At 31.0% G+C, this 14,694-nt stretch overlaps 3 protein-coding genes across 3 annotated transcripts; 1 reads left to right on the forward strand and 2 right to left on the reverse strand.

Annotated features, from left to right (window-relative positions):
- Window positions 1–3,024: 3,024 nt before the first annotated feature.
- On the forward strand, window positions 3,025–5,986 carry HELRODRAFT_80560 (hypothetical protein; the record flags this gene model as incomplete). Its single annotated transcript, XM_009020379.1, has 8 exons — window positions 3,025–3,115; window positions 3,485–3,540; window positions 3,790–3,898; window positions 4,255–4,600; window positions 4,792–4,990; window positions 5,092–5,175; window positions 5,407–5,574; window positions 5,852–5,986. The coding sequence occupies 8 exons, from the start codon at window positions 3,025–3,027 to the stop codon at window positions 5,984–5,986; spliced, it is 1,188 nt and encodes a 395-aa protein (XP_009018627.1).
- A 4,021-nt stretch (window positions 5,987–10,007) lies between these two features.
- HELRODRAFT_173784 (hypothetical protein) lies at window positions 10,008–12,281 on the reverse strand (the record flags this gene model as incomplete). Its single annotated transcript, XM_009020380.1, has 7 exons — window positions 10,008–10,180; window positions 10,236–10,307; window positions 10,420–10,499; window positions 10,908–11,064; window positions 11,329–11,401; window positions 12,048–12,130; window positions 12,245–12,281. 7 exons carry the CDS (start codon window positions 12,279–12,281, stop codon window positions 10,008–10,010), a joined length of 675 nt encoding a protein of 224 aa, XP_009018628.1.
- Window positions 12,282–12,628: 347 nt separating this feature from the next.
- HELRODRAFT_173785 (hypothetical protein) lies at window positions 12,629–14,217 on the reverse strand (the record flags this gene model as incomplete). The annotated part of the gene is made up of 4 exons (XM_009020381.1): window positions 12,629–12,684; window positions 13,488–13,590; window positions 13,975–14,028; window positions 14,101–14,217. The coding sequence occupies 4 exons, from the start codon at window positions 14,215–14,217 to the stop codon at window positions 12,629–12,631; spliced, it is 330 nt and encodes a 109-aa protein (XP_009018629.1).
- Between the last annotated feature and the right edge of the window lie 477 nt (window positions 14,218–14,694).

Here is a 14,694-nt window from a genome sequence, read left to right on the forward strand (position 1 = left end):
CCTCGTATTATTAATAACTTTTCTTTCACTAGTCAACTATATGCTGATGATTCTTATATTTATACTTATTTTCCTCCATCTAATCTTTATAGTGTTCTTCATAATCTATCTCTGTTTTTTTCTTCAATTATCACTTGGTCTGAATCTATATGTCTTAAACTCAATCTTTCTAAATTAAAATTCATTTGTTTTAATAAATCTAAACACTCTATTATTATTCCTTCTATTATCTTACCTGATTCTAAAACTCTTGATGTTTCTCACAAGTTTTGTAGTTTAGGCTTTATCTTTGATTCTAGTATGTTTCTTTTTTCTCAGATTAATACTGTTGCTAGAAGTTTTTACTTTCATTTACGTAAAATAAAAAAACTTTTGCCTTTTCCTGATGATCCTACCTTCTCCTTCTTGTTACTTCGTTAGTCTTATCTAGGTTTGATTATTGTAACTCGCTCTACTATGGTCTTCCGGATTCTACACTCTATCCTTTAAGCAAAGCTTTTAACTCTGCTGCACGTCTAGTTGCTCGTGCCCCTTTCTTTTCTCATATATCTCCATATTTTGTTCTCTTCCACTGGCTACCTATAAAATATAGAATAATTTATGTATAAGTCTCAATCTAAATTATTTCCTAAGTACTTATCAGATATATTGATTGAACCTAAACGCCCCGGTTTACGATCGTCTTCTTGTTCTCACTTCTTCTTAACTCGTGTTAAACACTCTTTTGCTAAATCTGCTTTTGCTTTTTCTGGCCCTTTTCTCTGGAACTCTCTACCTACTTCTCTGACTACTTCTCCATCACTTACGAAGTTCAGAACGGATCTCAAGACCCATCTGTTTACAAAATTTATTGAGGAGCGCTGTTGAATATCGCGGAAATAGCGCTTTATAAGCTAATTGATTGATTGATTAAGTTGTTAACGGTAATATTTTCACATTTTATGTAAAGGATCCACGTTTTTGTGACGCAGAGTAAATATTGTGTTAGGAAGCTATCACAACAATATCTAGCAACAATTTGGATGAAAAACCAGTTAAAACTAGTTTTTCATGATATTATATCAAACAAATCTTTACAAATATATACTTGGAAATTAAATGAACAATTCATTTATAGGCGAAATAACTTTTGCTATCTTTCGTAGATTGACCTTAGTAAATTTTAAAGATGGCTTCCATCATTCTGAGATTGTCCTCGGGAAATGTTCGAAATTTCAGCAAGAATTGTCTCGCCGGCGCAGTCAGGACAACTAATCAACAGGTTATTATTTATAAATTGAGTTTTTTAACTTTATATTTAAAAAACTTGAGTCCCAATTTGGAAAAATGCCGAGAATTCCTAGACGTTCTCTCTGTGTGTTTTCCGGTTGTCATGTTTATCTTTTTTTTATTTATTGATTAATTTCGCCACCTTCATTTTTTCAAATTAGTTTTTTATGTTTTAATAATTAAATCTCGATTTTTCAAAAAATAGGTAAGGACCTTTAAAACTGTTCCTACCTTGCGTGCCAGATTAGGTAGTTTGCCTTTCTTTTCAAATTTTATAATTACTAATTTAATTAATTTTTTTAATAGACATGTTGTGATTTTTAATTTTTCAGTTTTCAGTAGAAAATTTTTATTTTAGGGAATTTATTGTATATTTTGCCATTTAGGCACATAAATACTTGCATGCTCAACTAAACTATACTAAATCTGCTTTTGCTTTTTCTGGCCCTTTTATCTGGAATTCTACCTACTTCTCTGACTATTTCTCCATCATTTTCAAAGTTCAGAGCAGGTCTCAAGACCTATCTGTTTGCTATATTCATTGAGGAGCACTGTTGAACATTACGGAAATAGCGATTTACAAGCTAATCAATTGATTGAAGCTAGTTCAGCGCTTCTCAACCTTTTGAGATTCAGGGAACCACTTAAAAAATGTGCCTCAGCCGAGGTTTACTGCTGAACATTTTGCTACTAGTGCACTTGAGATTTATTTGATTTATTTACTTGATATTATATAATTATTATTTCAAATTATGATGTAACAGCTACACATAGTTAGTATAACAGTTCTTAGTATAACTATTAGACTTAGAGAACTACAGTTACCACACTTAACTATAGGCATGTTAAAATTGTTATTTTAAATTATTTATTCTATATTTTACTAAATGTTGTAACTTTAAATTAAAAAGTATAATGTTCATTTTACATTGATGTTTGCATACACTTTATCTCACTGTGTATCTGGCATATCATCAATTTTTAATTGCATCTTTTACAATGAATCTGGCACATCATCAATTTTTAATTGCATCATTTACAATGAACAAATGTCACTTGCTAACAATAATGAATAATAATAAACAGGTTGTTTTTTTAACCTGCCAAGTACATTGGAAATAATGCCACATTTAATTTTAATAATATAATAAATAATTTTTATCTGGAACTTTGAAAAAAAAATTAAAATTATTTAGCTCTATTATTATAAATTTACTTTTACACCTATTTACGTCACTGCTGAATTTTGTTTCTATTGAGGCACTAATGTAAAGTTTTGCTAAAGATATTTATAGTTTTATTGTATTTTGATGTTATTTTATTAAAACTAAAACCTCTTTTTTTGTGTGTAAAATGCAGTTGCATCTCAGCAGATCTTCAATAACTATAACAGACAACTCTTGTTAGTAAATGTTGATTTTTGTTTGAGTGATCATAATTTTAATTTATAACGTTTTTCATGTTTATGATGAAATAGTTTAACTAAATGGTGGCAATGGCTGTATTATTTTTTTTAATAAATAGAGAATTTTTATAAAAAAAATTAATTCATAATTTGGTCTCACAGCTTAAACCCAACTTCATTACCATCTGGATTGATTCAGAAAAGTTCAATCCATCTGACTTCTACTTTTTGTAAGATAATAAATTGAATTATTTTACTTATTTAATTCCTTCAAAATTTTTATTAAATTCGATGTCTAGCCATTATTATATTTTATTTCATTTTTTATTTAATATAATTAATATTATTTCATGTTGAAATTTTCAGTCGACGAAGTTAAGATTGTATCCACTCCACCTTTCGCCGACTCTGTATCAGAAGGAGATGTTAAGTTTCAGAAAGGTCATTGTTAAAAATATTTATACCAAATTTGAATAATTCTTTAATTAGAAATTAATTATTTTTAGTTAATTATGTTTTAAGCTTATTTATTTATATATTATTCTTTGTTACAATTCTTTGTTACTATTGCCTTGCATGCTGTAATAGTTTCTGCTTCTGCCAGATTCTGATTTTTTAATAAATGATAAAAAAAATTAGCCTTTGAACAAATTTTAAAACTCCAAAATGATGTTTTTTAACTTAGGGCTTCATTCAGTTGATAAATATGTTTTTTTTAATCAATTTGTCGCTTTAATTTATTAATTAACCAATTAATTTATTAATTAACCAATTAATTAATTAATTTATTTATTTTATGTTAATTACCAGCTGTTGGTGATGCCGTGTCTGAGGATGAAATTGTTTGCGAGATCGAAACTGACAAGGTAGGCTGAGTCTATAGTTTGTAACAATTGTATGTCTAGATGCTAAGTTGTTGTAATGGTTATTATTGTTATGGTTGTAATCATAAGATCATAGTTGCTATTTTCATTATCATCTGCCATCTACTCATCATTTTAATCATAAACAAATCATTATTCTCATTTTAATCATTATAAAACATTCATGTCTACCGCGCCTCTATCTTAATCATCACCATATCATCACCCCTCTCCACCACCATCCAATCACAGACTTCCATTCCAGTTCCCTCACCAGCAAATGGTGTGATTGAGGCACTGCTGGTTGAAGATGGTTCTAAGGTGCTGGCCGGCACCCAACTGTTTAAACTCAAGATAACAGGTAAATAGATACAGAGATGGATAAATCATGATGGATAGATCGTGATGAGGGCAACTAATTATATAGATACATAGATATTTAGATACATTTTCATGAAATAATTTTTCATTCTTTAACGTTTGTTTTGGTTTTTGCTTCTACATCAATCACAGATGAATGTTGAATTTTTTTTAGTATAGTAAGCTGATGATGGTACATGAACTTGTTTCATTTTTTTGTTTTTTTTTGACTTTTTTGTTTATTCAGACCATTCATTCTCCATAATTTAATCTATCCATTAAGTTATACTAATTCATTTGTTCTTCCATTTTTTCACCCACCTACAAATGCAGGAGCAGCCAGCAAAGCGGCATCAGCACCATCTCCAGCAGCCAGTGTCCCTTCTCCACCACCTCCCCCTCCAAAAGCAGCTTCTCCACCTCCTACCCCAGCGGCAGCTCCCAAACCTCCGCCACCTGTTCCAGCCCCAATTCCAAAAGCACCAGCGCCATCAGCCCCTCTTCCATCAAAGCCAATCTCTACAACTCCGGCTGCTGCACCTGCCAGACCAAAGCCGTCGACTGATGGTTCGAAACCGGTGCCAGGGTTGAGGACCGAGGAGAGGATCAAGATGAACAGGATGAGGTTGAGGATTGCTCAGCGTCTCAAGGATGCTCAGAACACCTGCGCCATGCTTACCACTTTCAATGAGATTGATATGAGGTCGGTTAGTCGGCTGGATGTGATCAGATTAGTTTGGAAGGATGCATTGTTTGATTGTTTTAAAAAAATTTTTATTTGGTTGGTTGGAAGTAGGGTAGGTTGTTATTGGATGGATTGGTTGTTTTTTTTTTTGACTTTTCAGTCAATATAGCCTTCTTAATTAAATTTTCATTCAACTCTAAAAAACCTAGCAACATAATGGAGATGCGTGAAAAGTACAAGGAACAGTTTGTGAAGAAGCATGGAACGAAGCTGGGATTCATGTCTCCATTCCTGAAGGCCTCTGCCTATGCCCTGAAGGACCAGCCTGTCGTTAACGCTGTCATCGATGAGAATGAAATCGTCTACAGGGATTATGTTGACATCTCGGTTGCTGTTGCCACACCTAAGGTCTCTTGAGTTCTCTAATTGTCTCATTTTAGATTTATGATTTTTGATGATATTTTTTTTTGTATTACAATTAAATGACCTGTTTTCTTTGCACTGGTCAGGGATTAGTTGTACCGGTGTTGAGGAATGTTGAAGTCATGAACTGTGCAGAGATTGAGAAGGCCCTCTATGAACTTGGGGAGAAGGTAGGAGGACTTTGTGGTTTTTATATGGTCTTTCTGATACATGTGGTGTTATAATTATATCATTTGATATATATATATATATATGTGTGTGTGTGTGTGTGTGTGTGTGTGTGTGTGTATATATGTGTGTGTGTGCGTATGTGTGTGTGTGTCTAAATTCAATAATTCTCTGTGTGAATAACAATGTTTTCATTTCAAAATCTTTTCAACCTAATTTCAAACCAACTCCAGGCTAAGAAAAATGAAATAGCAGTGGAGGATATGGACGGTGGCACGTTCACCATCAGTAACGGTGGGGTGTTTGGTTCGTTGATGGGCACGCCAATCATCAACCCTCCCCAGTCGGCCATTTTGGGTATGCACGGTATCTTTGAAAGGCCTGTTGCTATAAAGGGAGAGGTATGTTGTGTATTTGTTCTTGTGTGTGATTGATGTGTGTGTGTGTGTGTGTGTGTGTGTGAGAAAGAGAGAGAGAGAGATGGATGTGTATGTTTTCAAGTAAAGTATATGTGTTGGTATGTGGTCCTTACTCTCTATTGAATTATAGTAGTATCTTACTTTTACAATGTTGGTATTATCTTTTCTTTAACCACCACACACACACACGCGTATCTTGTCACAATACAATATTCATTCGGGCATTTATATATCCAACGAGTTTTTTTCCCACCACCAGGTGAAGGTTCGCCCGATGATGTACGTGGCCCTAACTTATGATCATCGTTTGATCGACGGTAGAGAGGCTGTCACCTTCTTGAGGAAGATCAAGTCGGCTATCGAGGACCCTAGAGTCATGCTGCTTGATCTTTGAGGGAATTGATCGATTGATTGATTGATTAATTGATTGATCGATTGATTGATTGATTAATTAATTGATTGATTGATTAATTGATTACTCATTATATTGTGTTTGATTTGTCGATTGGTTGGCAGAGATGTGTTTTCACTGATTGGTTGGTTGGTTGATTGGGTCTTGGTTTTTAAATTAATTAATTTTTATTTTCTTTTGTGTTTTTTTTGTTTGTCTGTTTTTAGTTCTTGGGTTTCTTTTTTTTCTAAAAATGTTAAGAAAAGTTGAGGATATTTTTTTGAAGATACAATCTTTTTTACATATTTATTTGTCTTTGTTGCCCATAAATTTTCTCTTTTAAAAAATTATTTGTTCGATGTTGTTATCTTTGTTGTTGTTTTTAATTTTTTTTATTCCTGTCCAACATTGGTGTTACATCTTGCTAAGTTGAATCATTCAAAATTTTTCTTACTATTATATTATTTTAATCTGTTGTTATAGTTTCGTTATTGTTAATTAAGTAATGAACTTAATTAACTAGTTAATTAAATGATTGCCTGGTTGGTCGGTCGGTTGATTGATTGATTGGTTGATTGACTATTTTTTTTAATAGTGGTCTCAAAGTTGGCGAATGTCAGTTGATCAATAAATATACATAATATATATGTCACATAGACATTTCAATATTTCATCTTTTTAATATAGCGTTTTTCTAATTTCTGAAATTATAATATTATAGCACGAGTAATGTAACATTAAAGTTATTTGGTGATGTGTACATGTTTAAAAATTTTACATGTAACTATAAAAAGCATCATCCCGTTGAATGTAATAGCTTTGCTTAACTTCGTGTTTTGACTCACACACACACACACGCACATATATAGGCACACGCATACACATGTGTGTTTGTGTATATGTATGCACGTATGTGCGTGTGTGTGTTGGAACTATTGTTACGGACGTGGGATCTGGTGGCAGAAGCAAGATTTGGATAGCTGGAAACTCACTGTAGTAAAGAATGCCAGGATTAGAGAACTCAATGTAATTAGTCTGACAAGAGAAGCTTAACTACTGACGAATAGTTGTATTCCGTGATTTACCTGTCGATTAGTTATTGTGCTGTATTCTAACGATTTTAACGATTGAATAAACGAGTGATTGATCACAGCAATACACACAGGTGATTGCTAGCACTGTTTTCTTTCTGATAAAGTCATCTGAAATAGGTCTGTTCAGGAGTCAAGAAATCACGTAGAGAGAAATATCCATACCCTACAAGTTCAAGGGGTCGGTTATAACACTATATTGACTATATACTCTTGATCACATTGGATAAGTAGTTTATATATGTATATCAATTAGTATTTCATATTGTATTTGTATATTAGCTTTCAATAAATTTTGCGTTCTTCCTATAACATGTCTTGAACATCTTTTTTTAATGTAATATAATAGGATTCGGTGTTTTTATAATACGACAATCAACCAATCAATTATAATGTTATGTGTGTTTGTTTGCATGGCTGTATGCTTTGTGTGTTTGTTTGTCTTGGTGTGTAGTTTTGCTTGTTAATAATTGTTGAATAAGTATAGAAAGAATTAATAAATTTATTGCTTCGTGAATATTAGTAGCTGACACTCCTCGATGCAGTGTCATTACTTATTATGTACTATTATTTCACCTTATTATAAGTTTTTTCCGCCATAAAAAGGCTTAAGTTTTGCACTGTTAAATTTTTTCATCCATTTTCTTTTTCCTATTACTTAATTATTTTTTTTTGTTTTGTAATATTTCGTTGCTTAAAAACTTAGGAAAATTTTTACGCACCTCTCTGACATACAAATGCATACAGACACGACACACACGCATGCACACACACACATACATACACACACACACCTTACCCCTGTACGTATGATTCTTACACAGGATCTTCATCATCATTTACAGTTGAATAAAATGGTTTAACTAGTTTTTAGGGAATATTGTAGACGTCGATATTTAGGAGAAAAGGTTATGGCGAAAATTTACTTTTTTTTGACTGGCCCTATTCGTTGCTGTTATAAACCCATGTTTGGGTCTAACAAGGATTAATGATTGCATATACGTGTGGGTATCTTGTACATAACAACCTGTTTGTACAAGTTAAGACAAGATGAACATACAAATATATGTAGACAATAATCTGACTTCATGTTTTTGTTGCATTAATATTAAAATGTAAATATGGTCAAAGAAGTAAAGTTTTGCCAAAACTATTACATTTCCTTGGTTATCTACTATTACTGTTGTTAATTTTGTTGTACCTTGTATGTAGTGCGTTTCAATTATTTTAATGTTGTCACCATCGTCACTGCATTAATATGATGTTCAGCTAACTAAACACTCTATTTCGTGCTCGTTCGTTTTAATGGCTACTAGATATACATAATAAAATCGATTATAACTGTGGGTGTCATATTTACAAACACAATAATTGCAGTCATTCTGTCAATATAACTTTTGGATTTTAATTCAATTATTCGGAGGCACTAAACTAGTTACTACATAGTGACTCCAGGTGTATTTCATTTTCAATGATAGATTGTATTATCATTTGTGAACAAACTGTTCATGATATATATCTTGATATATATATATATACATGTATTATATAAATAATGTGTATTCATATTATAAACATATTACGAAAGCCATTTCAAATGCATAGCTTAAATTAGCGGTAATCTTAAATTATGACGACCAGTAACAAGTAAGCAATAATACATAATCGCCAAAATACCTTTAAAATTTAAATGCAAAGTAAATTAAAAGTACACCATTTTTTTTATCTGTAATTTAAACAACTACATACGGACAACTACTATTTATTTAATGTCCATTCAGCCATTGAATTGACAGGGCATATATATATATATATATATATATATATATATATATATATATATATATATATATATAGAGAGAGAGAGAGAGAGAGAGAGAGAGTGCTTTCTTTGGTGGTTTTTCGTTTGGTTTGCCTCCTTCATCTGAAGAGTCCTATATAGAAAATTTAATAAATGGATGATAGATTTAATTACAAAATAATATGAATAATTTAATGTCTTCAACCTTATAAAAAACGATTTTAAGAGCTTTCAATGAAAAAATAATAATAGTAATAAATAATAGTTATGATGATTAATAATTATTATAATGATAATTATTAATGTCAGCTGGTAGACTTGAAGTTTTTAATCTTATAATTTATGTTGTACTGGGCGTAGTCCCATAGTCTATACCTGGTAGGTAGGCAGGTGGCACAGCGAATAAATCTGTCTGTCTGCATTGCTTGCTGTTTGATGTCTAACATTACGTGTGCACCACCATTCCGAATCATGAGCACACCGACCGATATTTATTCAATCTAGTTTTCTGAAATTTAAATATTTTTGACGAGTCGTTTAAATAGATTATGTAGAAAAATGTACATAAATTATTTCGGTAATCTTGTAGCGTTGTTTTTCTTATTAATTCTTTTTTCAGGGATTTTTTACATGTTCCTTTGATCTCTAGTCACATCAGAGTTTTGGATTTTGGCAAAAAAAATATTAATTTTAAGACAATAAAAGATAGAGGGAAAATAAATAAATACTCATTGCTAATCATCAGCAACTTACTACGAACTGAGCAGACCGAATTAATTGGCTTCTGACGGTATGATTCTAATTTCGAGATGTCAATCATCTGTAAGAATCTTTAATCTTTTTTCTCCTTCTTTTACCCTTTCAAGTTATAAAAGAAATACGAAACATCACACTAAATTCGATCCTATATGATTGATTTTAGTCAACTTGAACGCACATGGTTATCAGATTTTATAAATAGACATAATTTAGGGTAATAATTAAGTCGAATTTAGCCGAATGTCTAGAATTTTTAACAAAATTGCAAAATAGACAAAAACAAGCCACGTCAAAATTGAATGTAGCAACGAAAACATACGTTGAGGTTGCCATTTAATTTCTTCAAATTTCCTGAAAAGTGAAAAAGTTATTGTTATCCAGTTATTGAATCACTTTCATTCCTCATTTTCACTACTCTCACAGTTATTGAATCATTTTCATTCCTCATTCTCACTCCTCTCCCAGTTATTGAATCGCTTTCATTCCCCATTCTCACTCCTCTCCTTTTCTCTTTCTCTCTCTGTTTCGCTTTCTTTATCTCTTTTTCTCTTTCACAAATTATAATATTTAGAATACACAAAATGAAAAACAGAAAGAAAACCTGTCATTTTTTTGAGGCCATTCTTACTCAATCTGAGTAGCAAACTCAGGTGCCTGCAAATCTTTTTCTGCCCTTCACAAAATAAAAAAATAATAAAATATTAATAATATAATATAATGATAGTAATAAATTTATTCTTAAAAAGGCCCTGATCAAAATCTTAAAAAAAATGTGTCACACTGACTTTCCAGATTCTTGAAGAGACCTGCGAATTTTGATTTGTCCATGAACTTTGCAACTGATAAGAAGTTGTTCTGGTATGCTCTGTGTGGACGGATGTCAAATGATGTGTGTGTATGTAAGTGTTTGCGTGGGTGAGGTCATGAATCTGTGAGAAGAATGAGAGAGAGAGAGAGAGAGAGAGAGAGAGAGAGAGAGAGAGAGAGAGAGAGAGAGAGAGAGAGAACAAATGAGATAAAAGAATGGAGAGATGGAGGGATAAAAAAATTAAAAAAATACTTTAAATAAAAGTTTGAATTTATAAAAATTCATCAGCAAATAATAAACTTTAATTAACTTTAATAAACAAATAATAAATTTCATTCCATGAAATGATAAAATCCCTGAAAAGAAAACTCAATTCAGAATAATGAAAGAAAGAAAATACATAAAAAAAAACAATTCCAAATTTTCATCAACTTAACACGCCATAATCAGATGCCCAAAACACACTTGAACTCTCTGGTTCTTTTTTTCCAGTTGACTCGAAAGGACTTGAACCCAAGATGTGAGGAATCATAGAGAATGTTGTAGCGTTTGGCAAGTACCTTCCTCTTGTCTCTATCCATCTGCCTCTCACGAAACTGCTCAACTTGGAAAACTTTGTAGGCTGTGGTCATTACAACAGTGCTATATAATATACAGCAATAATGTAGCATAATAATTATAATCCTATTAAAGTCGTAATTATTTATTACAATTAAACACACGCGCACACACACATTCACACAGACAAACACATGCATGTGAGTAAACCTACACACGCACGCGCACACACATTCACACGGACCAACACATGCATATGAGTAAACCTACACACGCACACACATTCCCACAGACAAATATATGCACGTGAGTAAACCTTATAACTAACCGACATCAATAGCATCATCAGTGTAATGCAAGCAGACGGAGCTGATACTGGTCTCAGCATCATTGTCGTAATCCTGAAAAAAAATCATCATCTTAGTTATCATCATAATTATCATCAGAGATATTATGAAAATAATTATAAAAATAATTATTATCATTAGTAGCAGAACGTGTTCATCATTATACATATATATATTATTACTGCATGTATTGCTAGCGTGTGGTACAATGACTAAATGAATGACTTTTTTGTATAACTATTAACTACTAGCATCATTTATAATGTCAGTATTACAGTTCCTAAAATTACTACTACAGTAAAAGCTCTGAAGCCATAAAAACCTAAAATAAAAGCAACAACAGTGGCAGACAATTTAAGCTGACACGTAACCGTTTTGTATTTTAAATAATCCCAAAAGTACGGACATTCTACACACACACACACACACACACACACACACACACACACACACTAAAACACACTAAAACACACACTAAAACACGCACAAACACATACATATATCACTTATTTACTGTTAAGTAACGTAACGACACTTTATAACCAAACATTTCGTAACATTATATGAAAAGGAGCTAACGAAGCTTCATTAACCCTCAGTTCGTTCCTCAAAAAGTTCTTTTTCATCATTATTACAATAATAATAATTATTATCCATAATTATTATTAAAATAATAATTAAAATTATTATAGCAATGAACTTTATCAAAGTCGTCTCTTAGAGCCATGTAGCCAAGGTCTTTCTGCTGTTCAACTGTCAGGTCTTGAGTCTCCACTGATTTCTCTATTGTAATTAAACAATTATATTATTAATATAATTATATAATACAAGCATATATAATATAATTAGGTTATAAAAACGTACAAATGAAGAACATAATTATTATGCACACATTACCATATACATCTCCGGCGTACTTATCAGAGCATGCCATTGCGGGTTCCACAGCACCAATGGTATCTACAGGTGGGTGGAGTTTATGTTTGATTGACAGGTCAGATTGGGGTGACTATGAATGGAGAAATAAACTAGGCGAATGATAATGATCGCGGATTTGAATCAGTTTTTAAAGAGTGGAATCAAAGTTTTTAATTGGAAAAATTCTAAGAAGTATTTATCAACATATACATACAGACAAAAAAACATACATATATACATACATACACGCACGCACGCACACACACAAACACACACACACACACATACACATATATATATATCATTTATTTATTTATTGTTAAATATATTTAAACTAAAATAAAAATAAAATTATTATTCAGATCAACTTTTTCCAATGGAGCCGTCCACATAGTAAAGAAGATAATGTTCCTCACACTCTAAAAGACATAATAAAAATAATAATTATTAATAATATATTTGTTTATTCATTTTTCATTTCTTCAGTCAATCGATCACTCATTCATTCATTCATTCATTCATTCATTCATTCATCCATTTCTAATTTTTATCAGTTAATTCACTCCTCAGTCCATCCATCCATCCATCCATTCACTCATTTATCATTTCAATTTTTTAAAACAAATAAGTCCCATCATTAGTATAACCATATTCATTTTTTGTCTTCACAAATTCTGAGACATCTAACCTGTTAATTAATTAATTAAAATTAAAACAACAAATTAATTAATTAATACAATTATTATAAGTAAATACAAAGAAATAGATAATAATATAGAAAGTATGTATTATACATACATTCATATATTATATATAAATATATGGGTTATATATATATATATATATATAACATACATATATAGAGATGCAAGATAACATCACTTATATATACATTCATATACTAATATAACAAATGTATAACATAGTATAACAACACTAGCATATATAACATACATACACTTACATACATAACATACATGTTTAACATAGCATAAAACTTATATATATATTGTACATATATATATAAATATAAACATGCATATATAAATATAGCAAATGTATAATATAATATAATAACACTTATCAATCAATCTTCGTTTTGCGTCCAGAGTCCCAGTTTCCCGAGGTAGAACGTTGTTTTCTTTGCCATCAACTTTTTGCGCTAAATTAGACGATCAGAGAAATATAACAACACTTATAACAGTTTAAATTACTAGCCAACTGCCAAAGCCAAAATGTTCAACAGCTTCTAACAGTGAGCTTTCCTCCTCAACTGTCCATCTGTCACCAAATAACATTAATCTGACTGAATTTTTGCTGTGAACCTGAATTAAATTTATTTATAACTTATTTTTTTAGGTTTATCTGTCTATTGAAATGAAAAGAAATTTTATTTGTTTCCATCAAAAGAACAAAACATTATGAAGTCATTGATGAAAACCTATTGATTCAATCAAATCATTAACTAATTAACGAATTAACCTATTTATTTATTAGGTTAATCAATCAAATCATTGATCGATAAACCTATTTATAAGTTTATTCATCTATTATTAATGCTTATTGGTTAAGCATTTTAAATTAATTCTAAAATAAAAAATAAACAATGGAACTGTTTTTGTTTGGGGATAGCTGCTAGCAGGATAAGATAACAACAAACAAACATCATTGAACAAATAAAAATAATACAAATTTTGTGACAAAATTACCTCATAGTCATGACTATTATCATGACTTTCCAACTCTTCTCCTTGAGAAAAACACTGGAAATAAATAATATGAGACGAATAAATAAAAGCATTATCAAGCACTACAATACAAATGCAAGCTCTAACTTTCAAACATAAAATTAGTGAATTAGGACATTGAGTGCACTTTATGAAACGCTCATTCAGAGCTTCGCGGCACTTCTGGCAAATTTCGGCTGGCGGTTGGCAGTCGTCAATCTCCATGTTGAATTATTTTGACAATTTTTGTTCGCTAACTAACGGTCCTAATTTAATTTTTAAGAATTTTGAGAAATGCTCACAACATGGGCGCCTTTTTTGATTATATACAAAGAACTAATCTTTATGGAAAGAGTATAAACAAAGAAATTTTTTATCAGATTAGATATTTGAGCTAATTTTATGAAAAAATGTTGTGATTTTTACACAGTTGAAATAAAAAATTTGCAATTATAAAAGAATCGTTCAAAAATTTACAGTTATTCAACAATGCAATGTTAAAATTTGCTAAAAAAAAAGGAGTGAGCAAAACTTGTAAGGAGAGCAACGATTATTGAACAATTGTTCACCTTTTTATGCTCTCTTAACGCATTATCGCTCATCCTTTTCGTGGTTCTCTTAACAAACTTTAAAAGTTTTAACACCGCTTAAAAATAAGCTTGCCTTACGATTTTACTGTTTAAATAATTTAAATAAAGAATA

This window comes from Helobdella robusta, assembly GCF_000326865.2.
Source record: "Helobdella robusta unplaced genomic scaffold HELROscaffold_27, whole genome shotgun sequence".
Classification (NCBI taxonomy): domain Eukaryota; kingdom Metazoa; phylum Annelida; class Clitellata; order Rhynchobdellida; family Glossiphoniidae; genus Helobdella; species Helobdella robusta.